Source organism: Oxyura jamaicensis, chromosome 13 (genome assembly GCF_011077185.1).
Source record: "Oxyura jamaicensis isolate SHBP4307 breed ruddy duck chromosome 13, BPBGC_Ojam_1.0, whole genome shotgun sequence".
NCBI classification, from domain to species: Eukaryota; Metazoa; Chordata; class Aves; order Anseriformes; family Anatidae; genus Oxyura; species Oxyura jamaicensis.
In genome coordinates this window covers 11,422,360-11,443,731 of record NC_048905.1, presented here as the reverse complement: position 1 = coordinate 11,443,731, position 21,372 = coordinate 11,422,360, and the positions used below count along the sequence as shown (strand labels likewise).

The 21,372-nt window shown below is 37.5% G+C and overlaps 1 protein-coding gene across 1 annotated transcript in view; it reads right to left on the bottom strand.

Moving 5' to 3' along the window:
* Nucleotides 1-467: 467 nt before the first annotated feature.
* The window catches only part of CLINT1 (clathrin interactor 1), a 48,264-nt gene continuing 27,359 nt past the window's right edge, over nt 468-21,372 (bottom strand). Inside the window, exons 5-12 of the mRNA XM_035338298.1 lie at nt 20,345-20,509; nt 16,763-16,937; nt 13,149-13,383; nt 12,145-12,226; nt 7,760-7,837; nt 3,540-3,835; nt 2,699-2,903; nt 468-2,209 (exon numbers count right to left, since the gene is read on the bottom strand). Coding sequence (XP_035194189.1) covers nt 1,848-2,209; nt 2,699-2,903; nt 3,540-3,835; nt 7,760-7,837; nt 12,145-12,226; nt 13,149-13,383; nt 16,763-16,937; nt 20,345-20,509 — 1,598 coding nt within the window. The 3' untranslated portion in view covers nt 468-1,847. The remainder of the gene's footprint in view (nt 2,210-2,698; nt 2,904-3,539; nt 3,836-7,759; nt 7,838-12,144; nt 12,227-13,148; nt 13,384-16,762; nt 16,938-20,344; nt 20,510-21,372) is intronic.

Here is a 21,372-nt window from a genome sequence, read left to right as displayed (position 1 = left end):
TTTAAAGGTTTCAGCACAGGAACCAGAGTGATCTCTCCTACTCAGCCGTTAAAGCCTGCCTTGATTACTTTGATGTAACAACACTTGAAAGCTCCTATTCTTTGAAACTAATTTAAACACATTGAATTGTTGAAAGATTAAAAACCGCAGTCAGCTAATTACACTCACTCTCATCTCTTATTCAGCAAATGAATCACTTTTCATTACCACTTAGCTGAAGTACATGAATTTCTGCCTAATTAGAAATGTTGTAGATGGAGCATTAGCAAGGCTGGAGCGGGTCAGGATATCTTGCCTGCTTCATTTTTAATTCCTAACAGTAGAGCCAGATAGGAAAGGCTTCAGATAAGAAGTCATTAAACAATTTTAAATTATTTATAAAAATTACTTTGCCCAAATTATAATTATTTTTTTTCCCAAATGCTCTCATAAACGTCAAATGGAATGAAAGGCAAAGCAGCCCAACATTGATTTTAATGAACATTTTAATGTTATGTATAACAGAACATTATGAATACAATGAAAACAAAGTTTTATCAATTTAATAATAAAAAAATCGAACATAAGAAAAGGGAGGCAATAAATTTCATACCTACAGTATAGTGCTTATTCTTACCAATATTCCCAATTTGTGAATATAACAATGTCTTTGTATTCCAGATTCTAGAATCATGATTCATGTGAACTTAGATGCAGAGTTACAGAAGGAAAAACAAAAACCCCCCAAAATCTTAATTCATTCTTTTGTTTTCAGTAAGTCAGTAAAATCTTTGACTGCTACAGGTTTCCTTTATTAATATATATATTTTACTCCTCTATTGGATTCCACAGCTGCTAAATGCCATATTTACACAAAAGAATCACCAAGGGTTGTATGAAAGCTAAGATTCAATGCTGTTGGATTAGGTCGGGTTATAGATTTACATAACACGGTGTCATCTGCCTTGTTATTTTTGTAACGATGCAAAAAATAAACATTTTTTCTTTCTGACTGCTGCTGACACTGTAAACCAGTGGCTCCATAGGGATACTGGTGGTAAAAAGGATGCTAACTGCCACTGTGAAAACAGCAAGAAAGTGCATTTTCTGGAGTTTTATAAAAGGAAACCTTCCAGCAGTCTCAGATAAATCTTCTCCCAGACCTTAACTGGATATCAGTTATAACAGAGGCATGTAAAGCCCCAAAAATCTATTGGTCACCAAATTGCTGAGAGACGATGTTTACCATAAAAATTTGGGTAATATAGCAGTGCGACTGGAACATTAGCAAAAGTATATATACATTCCAGGTCCCTTTGAATTAGCCATAATCACATATGTAAGCCATTTTTGGACAAAAATATATATTCTTATAAAAAAACTGATTATAGTACTTGAGTGACTTCAATTGTGGACTCAGAGTGGTAGTAAAAGGAATGATCCAATTATGACAAAGCGATCAGGGAGAGGGGGAAAAGAAAGTCAAGCTCTTCAAGAAAAAAGAAAAGTATAAAATTAGATTCAAACATTTTTACCCAACCCCCATTCCAGTCTTCCATCAAGTCCCAAAGTTAAAATTGGTTCTTCTACCTAGGAAAGGCTTTGATGGTCTCAATACAAATTATTTTGCAAAATCATCTAATACATTCCTTAGAAGAACCTTTCATCTCTCCAGAATTTGAACCCTAGTTATTTCAACATTTAGAAAATAGCTTTTGGTTCTTTATGTAGATATTTTAACTGCTAAAGAAAAAAAAAAAAGTAGTATTGATCAGTGTTTTCCATCCCTTCCCCAGCTATATTTGTGCAGCTAAAAATCCTTCATTCAGTCTGCCCATTTATTTTTAATTTATTTATTTTTACAATCTTTATTTGCTAAAATTGGCAAAATTTGCAAAGGCATCTTGCTTGGGTTGAACAGTCCCAGTAGTCATAGAGGTCATAGAGATATTGGGTACTCCCATTCCTATTGTGCCCGTCAAACCCATTCCTGAAGCTGGCAATCCCATGTTCATGTTTATTCCCATCATTCCCTGGTTCATCATAGGCGTGGGTCCCATGGAGGTCATCCCCATCGTACCTGACATCACACTCTGCATTCCAATCCCCATAGGAACAGACCCTCCCATCAGTGGGCTTGTCTGGGGTCGTACAGGCATCATGTTAGGTTGAGGATTGAGGTTCACAGCTGCAAAGTTTTGAGTCATGACATTCATAGGTTGTTGCATATCTGCAAAAGGAGAAAAAGGATGCAAAAATAGTAAAGCAGATTCTGTTTGAAGGTCCTATTTATTTTAAGTAACTTATGCAACCGCTGCTGTGAATATGATATGAAGGCCCAAAATGTAGTTATTTCTTTTGTTTCCATATTGTTTATGTGAGGACTCAGAAAACATTTAGAAACGAATTTTAATTAGCATCTGATAGCAACACACGCTACTATGCATATTCTAGAGAACTTCTAGAGATAAGGAAGCCTGAAATCAAGATATGCCAACAGTGCAAACTCTGTAGTAAAGACATGCAGTTACCAGCCTCCTATCTTGTCAGGCTCTGTTTAGAAAACATCATTTTTGTGTCAGAAGCATCACAGTAGTTTAAGAAACAATTATGACAACATAGGAAAATAATTAGCAGAATACTCCATCTCAAGGACAGCTTACTAAATCCCTAGAGAGCTCAGTGTGCAAAGCAAAACGGTGCATCAACAATAACTCACTTTGTTGCTGCATCATGGTATTAAGTGATGGCTGCTGGGGTTTGGAAGGCTGCATCCCAGGTACTAAATTGTCCAAACTGATATTTACACTGGGATCTGACCAAGTTGAAGGTAGAGTTTTGCTTGCGTTCTTCTGGACCATCTCTGTGCTTGCATTATAAAGAGGATTAGGCTTCGGCATCAAAGTGTTCACGCTCTGCAGGGGCTAGAAAAGAAGGAGTTGTTGGGATACACTGAAACAATTTACTAATAGGCTTCAGGACTAAACAACAAGTATTTATTTTTCCACGGAAGACAAGGAGCCACTGAAATTGTTTTGTTTTTAGACGTGAACTTCAGCTCTTCCAAAGCAGTGCTGCCATTTGCTCTTACACCACTGGAATGGGTTAAAATAGTATCAAGATCCCCTAATCCCTATTTAGGGTGACAGTGATCATCTGTAGTCAAGTTCTCAACCCAGACATACTGATGTTTAACTCCCAATACCAAATCAACCTGCTATGGTTTCCAAAAAATCAGTGACTCTCCATGTAAGCAGTCAACTCTGGATTTTGAGGCAACCGGCTAGTCCTCACCTCCATCCCCTTGAGACTGGAAACCTGTAACATTCAGTGGCTTTTGGCTTTAAGGTTTAAAACATCAACCTTCTTCCCCAGAAAAACAGCAACACTTAATACTGCAATGAAGACCATCTCAGAGAGGACTGGCACATAAAGAGGCTTTTCAAGAACTTTTCTAGAACTTCCTACATATTTTCTGTTCAGGAGACCACTCTATCATTTTCAGACAAAACATTAAGGAGAAAGCAAAAGATTAGGGAATTGTACAAACAGCTGCATACCTGTGACCTTGACATGGGTAAACCGATGCCTACAGCATTGGAGCTCATCATAGAGAAATTCATACTTTGCGAAGAGGTCATAGTTGTCTGAGAGGGGCCCATCAAATCAAAAAGATCTGCAGAATTTGAAGCAGCTGGAGCCTGGCCAGAAGCTGGCTGCGAGCTACTGAAGAGCTCCATAGCTGGCTGCTGTGCCATGTTGCTGAAGAGCTCTCCAGATGAAGCACTAGGACAAGGAGAAGCTTGGTTGAAGGCACTCCAGTCACCAAAGTCTCCATTTCCACTTGTTGCTGTACCTGAAGGGAACAGTGCAAGACGAAGGAAGACGGAAGAAAAGGTAGAAGGCTTAGAGAAAGGCACTAAACAAGTCCCATATTCCATGAACTGAAACAAATGAGAGCTGATCTGTGTCTGTCCAGATTAACATCTGCAGGTAGAACCTCCATCTGGACATCATTCCCTCTCATGAATATTCCAATAATTTTAACAAGGTAGCAAAGGAAATATGAAAACACCCATACATAGAAAGAAGGATATTTGGTAACATGGCACCTGTAGATATGGAACAAGTAGGGACAGGTTTTCTTCAGACAAAATTTGAAAGAAAGATAACTTCAGAGTAGAGTGTAGGCAACAGGCAAAACCAAACCTAGAACTTGATGAAATTTATCACCTTCTTAGCTAGGAGCCCTGCTATTTGCTGAGAGAACCACTGTCGGGAATGAGCCACTTGAAGCAAATTCCATCATGATAAAACACAAAACCAACTATTTCAGAGTTTATTATATAAAACCAGTAACTCTTGACGTAAGAAAAATTTTGAGGGGAATAAAAACTTTGAAAGCAAGTTACCGGGGAATTCTTATTTGAGGTGACAGTCCTATTCCATGAAGTGCTCATGCAAAACACATCAAGTTTTCAAGATGTCCTTTGATTTAAAGCAGAAATTGAATTCAATTTTGGATCTAATACATCTCTCAGCAGAGGTTTTGTTGAACTTGTAGGTCATCACTAACACTTTGTTTCATTTCAATATGCCAGGGTTTTTGCAGACAAGTGTTTTAATAAAAAGACAGCAATTCACAGTTAGATGCAGAGAGAGGTATGAAGTGTCTAACAGTATAACTTGTTTATACACAAACACAAGGGTACTGATTTGGGGATCATGCATGTCCATAGACACAAACCAGCGAACTGGGAATATTTCATAACCTTTGAGTCAAATGGGAGTAGATGTTATCTCCTTTAAAAAATGCTTTTTTAAATTAAAAAGAAAAGAATTACTTCAGAGCAGTGATAGGGGAATAAGAGATTAAAACAGCATCCACAGGAGATGCTAAAAATAAAGCAATGCCATTTAAGCTGCTCTCATTCCAGATCATGAATCTTGTTCCAGGTTTGGGCCATTGTACAGGTCAGCTTTTTGATTATGTCACTGATATTCTTGTGGTACTTGAGCTAAGTCACAAGCAATGTCATTGCCATATGAAGTGAACTTCGAGTTCTAATGAACAGTAAATCACCCTCTGAATTTCTTCAGATGAGCTAATAAAAATTCAAGCACATAAAGCTGGAGCAGATGAATCTAGTGTCAGCTTCCACTTCCTAACCTAAACAATGCCCAGCTCTATAATGGCCACCCAAAGCAATTTTCTGCAACTGCGCTCTACCTACTCAAAACATAACAGCAATAAATTACATGGAATGTGAAAGGCCATCAATACACACGTTCAGCCCTTAATCATATTTATCTTCATCAATACATTAGAATTTAAAGAATAGTAGGAGAGTGAATCCGTTCACAAAATCTAAGCATTGCCAACAATATCATTGCACAAGTGGACTCGTATTCATTAGCTTTGGGCCTTGCTAGAACATTTGCTTTGATCTCCCTCACAAACATGGGCTATATTAGAATATTTCAATTAGTATTGCATATTAAAAATTAAAAGCTACTTTAAATATTCCTCCTAGAAGCAGCACACTCAGCATTTACTTATCTACGTTCAGACCTGTGCACTGAGCACCAATAATGGAAGTGGGGATAAAACGTATAAGGCTTTGCCCCTTCAGTAGAACTTCAAAGATGATTAATCAAGAAGGAAAAGATTTCTACAGGGGCTTACGCTGTTCAGGAATGATTAATCATTTTACAGGACTCCTTGTCCCTTGCATAATGGTGATTGGAATAGATTAATCATGTTAATGCAGATAAAGGATTGTATCAATTTAGGCTGTATTAACACACAAATTATTTGCATAGTAGGCGGCTTTGTGTTTGCAAAACAACTTGGTTTTTGAGTGAGAAAGCCTGTGAAAAAAAATAGCAGTTCTTTCCTGCTAAGTAAATTAAAGGTATATTATTAATACGTGCCCAGTACATTTTCTTAACACAGCACATGTGAAAAAAACGACAAACTATAAACATGCTGACTAAAAGCTGTCTCTCACATAGATCTGCTGATCTTTCCACATTCTAGATGTATTCCTGCATTCTGGCTGAGATCACCCAGCTACAAAACACCAACACTGTCCAAGTTAACTTCAAAAAAATAGCCAGCTTCCTTGCCTCCGTGTTCATTTGCGGTACTGTTCTGCCTGGGTAGCACTGGAGGCTCCAAAAACACATGACCAAAAAGAAGTTGATTGCTTTAGGTGGCTTCCTAGCATTTATTTTTTCCAGTCCAGCTTTAAGACAAGTTCTGTGCATGTTGTTCTTCAAACAGTGGCTGTGTGTACCTAGTAGCTTGTCTGTTTGCATGCAAAATGACTGCACCGAGCCAGCTGCCTGGGCACAGGAAAACTCTGAAGTGCGGGCCATACAGCCAGGCAATGGCAAAACTGAGTGCTGTCCTAATGAGCGTTACCAAAAACCTTGATTGGCAGGGACTTGTTCACCTCGGACTTCAGCAAGATCCAGACGCTTCTTTTGTTGTTATTTTTTTAAATAGATTTCTCTTAAAAGGGGAATTAAACTAAACTGTTACTTAGCCAAGTTAAAAGAGAAGTGTTAGCCAGCTTCAACCCACAAACACATACAGGCATCAGTCAATGACGTTACACTGTGTGTATGGGGCACACACCTTGACAGAATCCCCCTCCAGTGTACTAGGTTTTCCAGTAGTAACCCAGACAGCACTGGAGACTGGAAATAGCTTGTCACAGCCTTCCCTCATTACACAATCTGACAAGGCCACCATAATTAAGTTTGTAATTGTTTAGAGATGCACACTTTTTATTTTAAATCTTAGGAGACAGATAGGAGATGAGGGTATCTCATTTTTATAGCACAAGTGAGCTCCTATTTTCCATTGAACGTGATTGTCTTTTGTTTTTGTTCAACTTTCCAATTTAATTTACTGTTCTGCCTGTCTTGAAAGTTCTTAAGACCAATCTGAACTCTGTACATATTTAGAAACTATAAAAAACAGCGTAAGACCCTCCTGTGTACTTTTCAGTTCACAGTCAGCATTACCACAATCAAGCGAAGCAGACTATCAAGCACCTCATCCAAGTCCTTCCCCCTGGCCCCGAGCAGTTAGTAGGTTCTTTCCTTAATTACCTACACGTATCTGAAAAGCTTGCAAACTGTTAGTTGAAGTATTAGAAAAATGACTAGTTTTTATTGCAAATAGTGGAATAATCTCACACAAAGCACTGGGAAGACTATGATGATTAATAATCTGAATAGTCCTATCACCACAGCCAATTTTCCAGTCATTTTGGAAACACAGATACTGGCATATTGAAGCATTCATCACTGTAGAATGCCAGTTAAGACAGTTCTGCCCACTATTACAGAAGTGGTGTGTGCTGGGCTCTGTGATGTTCAGTGAGCACTCTTCAGCCAGCATTTAGACCCACACTTGTTAGTTTCAGGTTTTACTTATTGATGTTTTCTTTCAGTTAGTTCCAAAATTAGATTTGGAGCTTTGCTCTAAGTTTTATTATGTGCTTTTAAATAAACAGGGATGTATTTGGAACCCCTAACACATTTTTCTGAAATAGAGTTGAGTTGATAAAGAGTTTTAGGCCCATGAGACAAGTGCTAAGTGCTGTGCTAGACAACGGATCTCTTCCTTACTCAATATCAAAACTTGTGTCCAGTTAAACAAACAGGGTTTGCCTGGGAAAGAGAAATGACTTTCAACAATGCCACGTGGCATCTCTTCCCCTCTCTCTGCCCTTAAACAGCATTTCAATTTGTAAATTAATCCTACCTTGCGATGATGGGAAACTTGCTGTAGCAGCAGCTGAGCTAAAATCAGCAAATCCTCCAAATGGGTCAGTTGATCCACCTAGAAACAGAAGGAAGCCAAATGCTGTTAAAGGACTCTACAAAGAACCATTGCAATAAATGCGTGCAGAATTTATGAAGAAAAGCTGTCCTGTATTTAGCAGGATGGATTTATTGATTCTGCTCCATAAGTCCACAATGGTTTTCCTGTTCATCACCATACTATATTTATACAAGCCTGAGCAACAATAAACTGGATTATTTCCAACTACACTGCAGATTTTGCAGTTTTGTTTTCTTAAGATCTGAGTTCTTGATATCTCCAAAAATAAATTTAAAAAGAATAAAAAGGTTAGAAAAGGGGTCTCCCTAACGAGGGATGCTGCTTGTCTGACAGTTTGTGAAAATAAAACTTAGGAAGTTTTTCTATATAAAAGCCAAACATTCTCATCATAAAAAGAGTTAATTTATTATGCTTACTATGAAAAATTAAATATCATCTTGTATTTATTTTTATGTTACATAAAGCATGAATGATTTTGCAGTAATCTTGAATTGGAATCTCAAGGATGTGGCTTGTGTTTGTGATTGCCTTATTTTTTTTTAAAGATCTTTGCATCCTTTCTGCAGCATGAATATTAAGTTTTCCTACCAGACATCTGTATACAGCGAATAAATTAACAACTTTTGAATGTAGCATGTTTTTTCACAAAAAAACACAGCCAAGATATAGAAAAAGAAGATTTAAGAATCATATACTAGAAAGCTTTTTTCCTTTAAATAAACGAGAAATATTTTCCAACAAATCTGTCAATTATCCTCACTATTGCTTTTAACTAGCTACTCCATAGACCCGAGAAAGCTAAGAAATTGACCTTATTTGTTTGTCCTCAAAGATTTCACCTCCAAACAGTCCTACCCTTAGAAGAAGCTGCAGCAGTTCAATTATTTTGCTTTTAGTGTTATGCGTACATTATATAGGTTACATCACAGCTGCTTAGCCTGCAGTGCTTAGAAACTAGCCAGGTGGGACTGGAACATCTGTGCTGCACTCAAACACCACCAGGGACAGCTTCCAACATCTGGTGCCATTTCTGAATTGTCTTATCGCTGCAAGACATTCTGCCCCATCTGCTGCTCTCAACTGGGTTAATTAAACTAGAACCATCTCCTTTTTAATAAATGGCTAGCAGTAATAAAAGGAACCATTCACTTTCTAATACATGCATACTTGTATTTCTTTTTAATGTTATTTTACTGTAGACATTGCTAGGATGGCGACTGCTCTTCCAAGGGGAAGTATCTCTTCCTGCAGCATATGGTATGGAACAAGAGAAGGGAATGCAAGGACAGTCTCTTTAAATTTTCAGAAATATAGCACTACTAAAACCATTTCACCACCTTTTCAAAAGGGAGAAGATTCCAAAGTTAAGAAATTTCTTCAAATTCTGAAGTGATGTAATAATCACCTTTCATATATTAATACAGAAGTTTTATACTGAATGCAAATTATGAATGAAAAGGGGAGGATAAGCCAGAGAAATATCAAGCTAAAGATGTGCTCTGATGAACACACAGCTTTATCTACTGCAATGAATGTTTTCAAGTAATTTTTCCACCACATGTTCTGAACTCTGAGATGGACACAGTAATGGTTTGAAGGTTTATAAGCAGAGATACCACACAAATTCTATCAGACCACATCCTAAAACAGAAACAAGCTCTCATGCTACGCTTACTATCCCCTTGGTTGTTTGTCAAAGCATCTAGTGATTAATTTCATTTTAAAAACAAGTAGGTTCAAGCCCAAAATAACACCTTAACATTCTCAATCAAGTCAATTTTTTCTCCACCTCTATTGCTTGTTTTCAAATGAAACTGACTTCCAGAGGAAAATAGCAAAGCTTTAGCTGAATGCATCAGCTCTGGACAAAAAAAAAAAAAAAAGGTATCACTGGCTAAGATTAAAGAACCTAATCTCCAGTAACACCAAAAAAAATGACTTCCAGCAGGTCTATTCACACATTCCACAACTCCTCAGATTGCTCCTTCATGACATCTCCCCTTATGTACAAATTGTGTTGCTTCAGCAACGTGTAAACCCCCAGGCTTCACCAACTTGCTTCCACATCTCTGCACCTAAAAATACAAAGATAAGCAAATTCTGAGTTCCCTGAATTCACATGACTTCCCTGCCAACTCCTTCACAGGACAGATCAAAGGCTGTGTGTGACCCTTTCCCTGTGTCTTGCTTGACACTGGGAATGTTCCCACACCCTGTGCTGCAAGGAACAGTGGTCATAACAAGTGACCTGCACGTGAAGGACAGTGCTAATCTTCTCAACATGAGCTATCCTCAAAGATTCCCATGCGAGATCTGTCACTACAAATGAACCCTTTCCATCTGCCTTCCCAGGTCAGTAGAGAGGTTATTTAGCAGGACCAGCTGGTAATACGCCTCTTCTCAACACCATTTCTAAATGCTGCTTTGGGAAAAAAGAAAAAAAAAAAATCAAAAAGGCAAAAAAGGGCTTGCTACAGAGAACCAAACTGATTAAAGATTCAAATATGCTGTAATGTCAAAGCACTTTACCTCTGGTTTGAAATACGGAAAGGCTCAATTTGAACTGAAAATGTCTGTTCTTAACACAGCTTTTACATATATATATAAAGATACAGACTTTTGTATATAAACAAAGTAAAACCCAAAGGGCTCCCCACCCTTTTTCCAATCAAGAGGACAAAGGCCTTAAAATCTGGGTACTGAAATTTCAAGTATTGATTAGGGGTAGTGGTTGTGATCCAGGATCTTAAAGTTCCACCAAATTGTAGTAAATCCTAAGTACACAAACACCTCTGTATATAAAGTTAACTAAATAAAACAAAATACATTGCTCCTTAAATCTGTAGCATTGGCTCATAAAAGAACAGAAGCATGAACGGTATTTCTAGACCATCAGAAATTACTATAAAACATTTTTAATATTTCTATAATGTCAATTTTATATTGCATAAATATAAACTTGTATTTATATAAAAGCAGAACACCATTTTGTACACTTATTTTTGGGAAAGTAAATAGTTTTAAAACCAGAAGAAATACAAAAGATTAAGACAGATCTCTGAGGCTGTGATTACCCAGTAGATTACTGGGACTGTTTCCCTCCCCTCCAATATAATTTTGATGCATTTTATATTCTATTACATTCCTGCAGAGGTATCATTTGGTATCCTAGTGATAAAAGCAACTCTGTTGCATGTCGTGCCCATAATGCTGAATTTGCCCAGAAAAAAAAAATATTTTATTATAAGATTATCTAGTGTGGCATAGTACATGGGCACCCATTAAAGTACACACAGTAATGACACTTTTAAATAGAATTAAGTAAAAAGTAGTCTTTATACATATGCAAATGCAGCTACCTTGCCATATGGGACCCCAGCCACTAGACTGCCACTTTTTAGAACAAAGTCTCACCCAATTTTACATTTTCTTTAAAATGAAGGTAGAGCTAACTATCTGTGGTGCCCAAGACATACGTATACAGACTTCCACAAATAATATGACTGTGATCCCATTTCTAATAACAGAATTTGCTTCTTTGCAATGGGGAAAAGTTATATGAAAGGTTTCTATATGCATAAAATCTGTGAGCATTTAGTTCTCTATTCAAAGTGATCTTTAAACAAAAATTCTGCTCATGGTTTACTCCAACTGTTAGGCCATAAATGTATGGAAGTCCCTTTTCTCTTCCCTGCTAGTCACAATCAAAACTTAATATTAGAAGAACCTGTAAGCACAATAAAAGCCTAAAACTTAGCAGACCTGTAATAAGCAAAACAACAAAACTCACAAATCCCTGTTCCAATCCTGTATACAATGCACTGAAATTTAACACACTCTGAAAAAGAAACTGCAATTTGAGTGTGTAAGAGTAAGTCCATATGAGCATTAATGGACTTAAATTCAACTGCACATTTGGAGACTGAAGGGACATGTCTTACAATGAGCCGGTTTACCTTCAGGTAGCAATTTCATCCATTTCTAGCTGTCCGGACTTTGAATTACACTATGAGAAATGCTTAAATGTGAATTGATTGCACTTGCTTTTAGAGTTAATTATAATTAATTGCATTACAAACAGCTTCTGACTGATCTGGTAGTTAATCTTTGTCCTGCTAACTTTTATTAATCCCATGCAATAACATTTACAATGCCTTGCTGCAAAAGGTTCTAGGCAGCTCTAAATTGTTGAGTATTACTTTCTCAGCTTAACTATTCCACTTTATCCGTGGAACATCAAACAAGTTTATCCTTAAAACTGGTCCATCAGAATATACATTAAGACAAAAAAAAAATGCACTAACCTGTGGAGGCTGGCTGGCTCACTCCATCAAACAACAGATCAACCAGATCATTAGAAGACTTGCTGCCAGAGGGTACAGAAGCCTGAAGAAGAAATCACAGTGTTAATCTTTTGTACCCGATTCTTTTTAAACAAAAAGCTGGTTGATGCTTCCTTTAGAGATTCCTGCCATTTGAACTGCAAATTCATTTCTGTCATATGAAGAATCAAAAAACAGAACTGGACAGACCCATCGTTTGCAGAACTCTTTTTACATCAGGTGGCATTAAAAGTAATTCAGAGGAAGAAGAGTTGCACTTTATCCATTCCACTATGATTAGGAATCAAATCTCTTCTCATAAAAGATCAAGGAAATTAAAAGTAGGTCAAAATACTCCACGTGACCAAGAGTTCCCTTAAACTGCACTATTGTATCTATACAGATGCATGAGGAAAACCAGGACCCTGTTTGATGAACGTAAGTGTAACATAGCAGAACTTCCCGTGAAAGTCACTGAGTCAGATCTGACATTAAGACACGCTGAACAGACAGCTCAAGTTCACGCCAGTTCAGAAGGCAAGACAACTATGCGCACACAAGCAAGTTGGTATGACCTTGTTAAAGTGTTAGTTGTATCACCTACAGTAACTTAGAGAAGAACCTAGAAGATAGGTAATTTTAAAATACTGCATGTGAAATACATAGTTCCAAGTGCAGCTGTTTGCAATGTTGTTGGTTGATTTTGAAACAGACTAAAAGCCAAAATACAAAGTCACTTAAGATGAGTGCTTTGTAGAGATGAGAGGTTTGTCTCTGAAGCTAGTCACTGAAACCTAGCTAAATTACAGATCAAATACTAAACAGCTGGTTTCATCGCCTTTGAAAACCCCACTTGCCTATTTTTGATAGAAGGGTTCCCTTGAATGCTATGTAACAAAAATTCAATTTCTAAACTAAGTTGTCTCAGTGTTTAGAAGAACCCAGTTTCCAAAGTCATATTTTATTTCACTCTCCTATCATCTCACCTTTGCCGTAGGCTGTGCAGTATGAGACGCAACATTCTGTTCTGGACTTGCTTTATCCCCTGTATAATGTGCTGCCGCTCCCAGGTCAATGGTTTTTGAAGGATTTGCTGTACGTTTGTGTATGGTGGTGGTAGCCTGTGTAATATGAATATGTTTGGTTGTCACAGTCTCCTCTTCATCTTTAAATTCAGCTTTGGGAGATTTACCTCTTCGTGATTTTTCCTCATCACTGTCACTAGAAAACCAGAAATGATAAAATACATTTTACAATGTATTTCCCAGTTACTTAAGCAGACCCTTGGCTTACGCCCCAAGAGTTTTGATCAATGCAATTACTTGTAGTAATGGTTCATTATGAACAAAATAAAATGATATTTCCTACATTTGAGAAAGCTAATGTTTTATCCTTACATGACACATCTTAAAGAGTGTACTCTTTAAGCACTTATAGCACTGCACCTATAGTACCTAAGAGAAGAGATTTTGTTAAATCTTAACCACAAGTCCACAGCAGAGGTTAAGAGGAAATCACGGTTTAAATCCAGCACATTTAATTACCTTCTGACAGGAACTCCCACACACATTATGTAACACTTCAGCACCAAAAAGTTTAGTTGGCAAGTCTGCTCATTACTTACCCCAACAGCCAGAAAGCAGTGCACAAGATACAGGTATTATCTTTCAGATTTCAAGAACACCATTCCTATTTAAACTCATTTCCCTTTCCAGATAAATGGGCTTTTATTCTCTTCAGAATGTTTATGGAATAAATGTTCACAGAATTATGCACTAAAATGATACTATTCATTTTCCATAGAACACATTTATTCTCAAAATGTAAGAGCATCACCATTTCAAGTGAAAACTTTTTACATGTCACTGTGCAGTATCTGTTTAATCTGTTACGTTTTCTACTCTTAAAATTCAAGCCTTTCACAAGCAAACCAATTGCTCCTTCAACAAGTCATGTTGCTTGTAATCATCAGGATAAGATTTGTACACAACAGTGAAAATTGCTGTAGAGAAAGCTTAAATATATTGAAAAGTATTTTGAAATAGTAATTCCCTTAGCAACACAGCTCAAAGTAGAAGGTTTTTATACTTTAATAATGCATTAGAATACAAAAACTGCAAAATTTAAGAAAGGCTGTCCCTTTGTCAGTGGGAATATGACAGTAACTGCAATATACTCTGGAGGGTAGCCTTTGTTCTCAGTTAACAATAGTGTGCTTTTCGGAATACACTGTAGGCATCTTACTTCCTCTATGCATACTTCATTCTCACCACTGGGGATGGCTCAATTCATTACCATTAGCCAAGGTAAATGCTCAACGTTTTTAAAATCTTAGCTGCAGGCCAACCTAGTGACTACTGGAATTTGCTTGAACCAGTATATACAGATAAGTGAACTCAAACAGCATCTTCTAAGCTCCTACTTCCAACGCACTTCAACCTTGGCTTGCAACAGCAGGCTACTGCTGTTCCAGTTCTGGATTTCTGCACATATGCTATATGCAAAATAAATAAGATGGGAAACTAACCTCACTTTTCAATTATGACATCAGGATTTAATACAAGCTGCCAAGCAAAGCTGATTTTCATGTTAGCACACCATCTATATTCCTCCAAGGCTTTCAGAATCAACGTTGCCTTTGAAACGTGTTGAACACATCTAAGATCAGGTCATCACAACTAAGTCTATTGCAGCCTCCTGCAATGTAATTCTCGTCATCACTACAGAGTCTGCCTGGTCCACGAACAGATTCTGTAGGTTGACAAGTGATTGATAACTGAAGTCTGATCAACGTAAGAATGGAAACGGGTGAGTCTTTAGTGATCTTCTTTTGCGTGTGCTAAGACACACTAAATGTCTAAAAGCTTTGGAGAAAAGAAATTATATATATATGCGCCAGAATGCAGGCCAAACATTACGATACTCAGTTTCAAATAATTAAGAGCTACAAATGAAGTACATCATTGCAACTTCCAGAAACCAAAGGAAAACGTAGACTAGTTTACTCCAGTTAGCTACGTGAACAGCAATTTCACCAAAATCTTCTATGAACTCAAGCCAGTTATATCACAAGTTAAGTTCTTAGTTACTTCAAGCGTTTTTTTTTCTTCCATGGAAACTGCCAGCTTTGCAAGTAGTCAGAAAGCCAGAACTTGGGCCAAGTATTTCTAGTGTGTATATTGGAGGTAAAGGTTGTGCCATCTGAATTCCATTAACCATCTTGAAGATGTGCAAGTCAGATTCGTATTTCGTGCTTCAAGACCTTTATCGGTTTTACAGTGCTAAAGAAAATGATTTATAAAGCTATAAAGCTAGAAACAACAGAACATAACAACAGCACATTTGCCAGATGAACAAGTATCACCATTCAGTCACCCTTCCTAGTGAAGAGACTGCAAAAAGGACTGTCTGAAACACTGGAAGGTGCAAGGCTTTCTATCTCCACAGGTCATTCAGAAATAAAGCAAAAGTATCAAGATCAAAAAGTTCACTGCACATTGTCTACGTGAACCACGCATAGTCAGCTGTACAGGCATTATGGCACTTTTCAAAGGTAAGGACAGAGAAGTACATCGTGATACATCATGGTTAAGTCTGAAATTGTGTACTTCTGATCCCTTCTTTGTAGTCTATTGATAGTAAATTCTAAGAGGGAACCCAGATGCATGCAAAGAATACCAGCTTCATTATTTATTAACGTCCTGGTAAGAAGGCCATGCTGCCTTCTTGGAAATGCTACCTTTGTAACTATTTTTATTTTCCTACAAAATTGCTCAAGTTTTGTAACATACACATATGTATGTCTGCGTATATAAACGCATAGAAATTTGAACATATTCCTGTTAAAAATATCTCTAAATTCTCATTGCAAATTTAAATTAAAATGTTTCCCAAAGGGGATTATTTCAATATGCTTAAGCACTTCCTCTGCAGCAATTTCAGACTCTTAAGCACGGATTTGAACTCCAGATAATAAAATTCAATGTACCTGTTGAAGAGTGATGCCTTAAAAGCTCTTTCTGCAGGCAAAGCAGGGTAGGTTTTCCTTCTTACTTCAAAACCTTTAGTGGCCATATGTAAAATACAAGGTTCTTAAGAAGGTTCATTTTTTAAAATTTATTTTTTAAATGTAATTCAAGTAAGTCACCTGCAGTCTGTTCTTCCTGAGATGGGCTCAGGAAAGATGCATGTCAAGACAGACCTAAGCAAATTATTATTATTATCATCATCTCCTCCTTTAGCACTTCAGCATTCAGAGTAATTGTAGCATTAAATGGCAGCTTCAGGTATGCTGGCTCAAGGAAGACCACTGAAATGCTGAGACAAGTAAAAGATTAAGAAACTTCAGCCAAATTCCCTGCTTTGCCAGCAGGCATCTAAGCTATGGGCTATAATGGAAGGCAGCCAACAGCAGTTAACTATCAACAGAGCTGTGTGATTCCCAGAGGCCAGCAAGAGCTTCCTAAGACAAGCAAGTATTGACCCCACACAAGTTTCCACATGAAGAATGGCAGCAGATTGTAACTAATAATCAGCGGTGTCAAGGAGCTTTATAATAACAATTTCACAGAATAAATCCATGTTAAAATGACTCTAGTACCTGCACCTTTCTGGAGACTCCTCTCTATCTTTCCTTCGGAACTTGCTGATGGTATCATCGATCGTGCTTCCAATTTTGTCGCTTAGCTCACCTAACTTATCACTGAACGGAAATGCAGGTTTTTTATCCCATTCTTCATCCCACTTTGACTTGGGCTCAGGATCATATCTTTCACCTGTGCAAGGCATTAAGATAAAAAATACTAAAGGTAACAGCAAATAAATGCCCGTAGTGTTTTCTGAATCACTCTCAAGCCTCCCTCCCCTGCAAACATAAAGCTCACAGGTTTTCAAAGCAAACTGAAGGCTCCCATAGTGCTGAATCAACACTATTACAGCAAGGCACAGCATGTAATGCCAATCATTAAGTGGCAGGAATGCAGAATCAAAGACTTTTATGACAGCCACACAACCTTAATGCACTACACAGCACATCCGAATACTGTAGGATTCTGCCAGAGAGGCACAAGAAGTACAATCAACCCAGGCTACAAATAAGCAACTTATCAGAAATGGGGCATGCCAGCTTTCTAACAGTCATTTAATGCATGATATTTCATTCTTGGCTAACCTGTGTGTGTTCAGAGGTAAAATAAACATTTATACATTGAGACTCACGAACAGATAAAAGCATAGCACCAAAATATTGAACGACAAGCATGAAATGCATGATAGCTTTGCTCTTTCTTTTCCATCCCAGTGTACAAATAAAAGCTTCTTTTAAAAGGAAGAAGCAGTAAAGCAACTCACCTTTTCAGCCACTGAGTACCCTGAACATCTTTACTGAACATTTAGACATCATTTATTCTTTTTCTATTCCAGTAATCAAGACCCCCATACTGAGAGCTTGCAAACAGCTGACAGTTTTACTTAGAATCAGTATATTTGCTGTACAATCAAGATTTTTTTTTTTTAAGGCTAAAGCTTGGGTTTAAACGTACTCAAACAACCCAAGTTTAATTTAAAAGAAAAAACAGCACTTAATTCTAACAAAGACTTAACTAGTACAACCACAGCACGCTTGAATCTTACTTCGCTTCGGGATCTTACATTAGACCTTCAGCAGAGAATATAGGTGTATAAAACAACCCAGTATAGCTCAGTTTCTAGACATTACTAAGACATGAGCATTTTTATATTTTGGACCATCACACCCAAGCAACAAGGGTATGTTTTTTTGTTTTTACTATTGAAAAATGTAAAACACTAATAAGATTTTATTACTTAAGCTGGGTAAAACTGAACAGTAGAAAGAAAGATAAGAAAATTGATACTTCAAATTACATAAAAATTATATTGCATCTCAGGTTATGTTAAAATGTATTTAATTAAGCCATTTGAAATAAAAAGAAAATGATGATTCCAGCACTACAAGGTGCAGAATTTGAGAAATACTAGGATGTATTTTCTTATCAATGAGATAAATGCAGATCTCCAATGATATCTTGTTTAGATCCATAAAAGACGGACAAACTTTTTCTACATAGAGCACTTGTTAGAAATCAGCTGGATACTCCGTGGGATCTCTATCATTGGAGAAGGAGAAATAGTTAGAAATACACTCCTGTTAAATTTTGCAGGAGAGTGAAATGGCTTTATTTCAGCTATGTCAGGTTCTCCAGCATTTTAATGGAGATTCCACTAAAGGTTTTCTTGTCCTTTTAAAAAAAAGGACTTAAAACTGAGAACTCCATATTTTCATCAGGACAAAAAGAACTAAAGAGAACTGTAGAAATACAAGCATTTTCTACTTAAGTAACTATAATTTTTTAGCTTAGAAGTCTGACCAGGGGAAGAAAGTTTGTTTTGTGCTGCTGGGAAGATTTTTAAGAACTTCACTCAACAGATGAGGGGAAAATTAAAGATCCTTTACCACAAAAATACAATAAAGGAGAGGGAGAGCCCTTTGAATTTAGAAACTTGAATGATAACTTTAAGAACACATGGAGAAAAATCTACCCTGCATATGAGGATGGATCACGACTCTGAACAGAGTAAGTCAAAAGAAAAGCTCAGAGAAAGAACAGAGGGGCACGTACTTAAAAGTACAGATGAAGTGACTCATAAGAATTTCCTAAAGAGAGAGAATCGGTAGAGTTCCAAGCAAGTACGCAAAAACCTGTAACAATATAATAAAGACATATCCTGCCATTGTGATGGAGAGTTCTATCTACTCTGCATATGAGGAAAAGGGAGAATAGAGGAACATGGGGAAGTAACCTGTCAAAGGCAAGAGAGAGTAAGCCTTTAATTTTCCAAGGCTCAAAGTGAAAAGGGAAAAAAAATGCACAGAACTGAAGAGTTGCAGGTGAAGTCTAAGTCATACACAGTTCCTACTCAGATCTCATCCTAAAGCCTTCTTTCAAAGCAGTTACTGATTCTAGCAAACCAGAGCTTTGTGCCACTGAGACCTGGGGAAACATCCCTTAATAAGATAACCCAAGGATCCACTTGGGCCAAAGCAAACACGACCATTTCAGGACTGATAGCTGGATCATGGATGACACGCTGGGATATATCAACATAAACACAGGTTCAAGCTCAGATCCTTCAAGCTCAGATCCATGCTATAGATAATTAAATATGTTTGTAAGTATTTGTTTTAAAGGTAAGTTTAGAAATAACTTTCTGGTGTTAACTATGACCCCTTCACCAGCAGCTACAGTTCTCTAGGATTCAGAGATGAGCACTATGCACCAAGTTTCCAGCCTGCACATAGGTTTGCTGTACAACATCTAGCCATGAGCTTAAAGTAAATTCAGTATTACCTCTGGGAACCCTGCTCTGGAAAGCACACGGGACCTATACTGCTATTCAAAGCAGGTTTTAAAAACACAAACCAGGACAGTGACAACTGTATTGATAAACTGCTGATATATAAGCTCCAGCACATATTTGAAGTCAGACCTGACAGACATCAGAATCCACACAGATAATCCACAGATACCTTTCAAATACTCAAACAGTTTGACGTGGGAAGCCAAAAAGTCCAATGGGACATGGTATTTACATTATTTCACCGAAACAGTGTTGCTGCCCCCAAAGCCCTAACCCAAATTAAACAGTGATTCTAAAGGAGGTTGGCAGGCATAGGTGGATCAATATTCTTGTTCTATGGGAGGTGGAAAGATCACTTTCTTTTTAATTACAGAAAGATTAAGAAACCCTGACTTACAAGGGCATCTGTTTATCTAGTTCTGCTACAGCAGCATGCATTTCTCAGTGAGGCTCTGCCTAAAGGTAAAAACCGAATAGCTAAGTTCTGGCTAAACCAGTGCATCAATGTTACTTGCGTTTTTTGTTTACCTGAAAACCCACCCACATTCTGAAAAGTCTGCCAAAGGAAAAATGATTTTTGAAGTACTTCATTTAGATTTGTAGGTGGGGGGGGAGAAGGAGAAGAAGTACAAGCTTTATCTGATAACATTGTCAACACTGACAGTTAAAGAAATATAAAGAAAAAACATCTAAAGGAGCACCTTAGAAATTCAGCAGTAGTTATCTGGTTTTCTTCTGCATATCTAAGCTACATTGAGAGTCTCGGTTGTCAATTCTTGACCAGCAAAGCCCAGTTAGTACTCACTGTATCTGAACCCTCCAACAGTGTCTGAAGAAACACCAATGTATTTGTCTTTGTTCTTCTTTGCTTTCTTCCTTTCTTCCCGAAGTCGATCGTCATCTTGAGCAAATTCAACCATTTCTTTAACCTTCTGGCGTATATTTATACCCTGGTCTTTGCCATTTTCATCTGTATAGATAATGCAGGATAGAGTATGAGGATGGGCAGGAACAGAAAGAGGACAAGAAAATAAATCAGAGGCAGCAATATGGAGCATCACAATCTGGTAAGAAAACTTCAATTATGAACAGAGCAATCAAAGCGAAAGATCTTACGGGTACCAAGGTACACTGTTTCTGTTTTAAAGGGGCCATATATTTTGTTTTAACACAAATTTTTACCCCTAGATAAATGACAGTTTTCAACGAACGGCGTATTTAGAAAACGTCTAACTGCTGTTGAAACATTGAAAAGCTTGAAGACTGAGATAGAGATTATATCTTCCACTGAATATTTTAACCCTCCAGAACATAAGCCTTTTTGGTACAGCTTTTACAACTTTAATTGCATGAACTCACTCTTATTGCAAAACTGAATTTTTGAAAAAGTGCTTTCAGTTGGGATGTACTACAAGCTAAGCGTTCTCCTTTCCCAGCCTTTTTCACATTCAAAACACACACTGGCCTTGCTGCCTTTGCACTGTAAATATTACTTGGTGGGAGGAAAAAAACCCAGCTTCAAACAGATGTGTGTGTTTTGGAGCTCTAACCTTTTCTTCCCATATGATTAAAGCTATTCCTTTACGGACACCACAGGGGACCAGTCTCTAGTGCATATTTTAATATAAACCCGAACACTCATGTTGTGTTGGTTCTGTTGTTATTAGCCAGTCTTTTCTGCAAGTTCTTGTCTTCACTAATTAATACTCTAGGGTCCCACGTCTTGGATTCTGCACTCTTCACACAACTGGCAACAGTCACATTCTAATTAGACTGGGGAAGCTTCTAAGCTGGTTCAGGTGACTGACAACTCCAACTACTGTTTTAATTTGC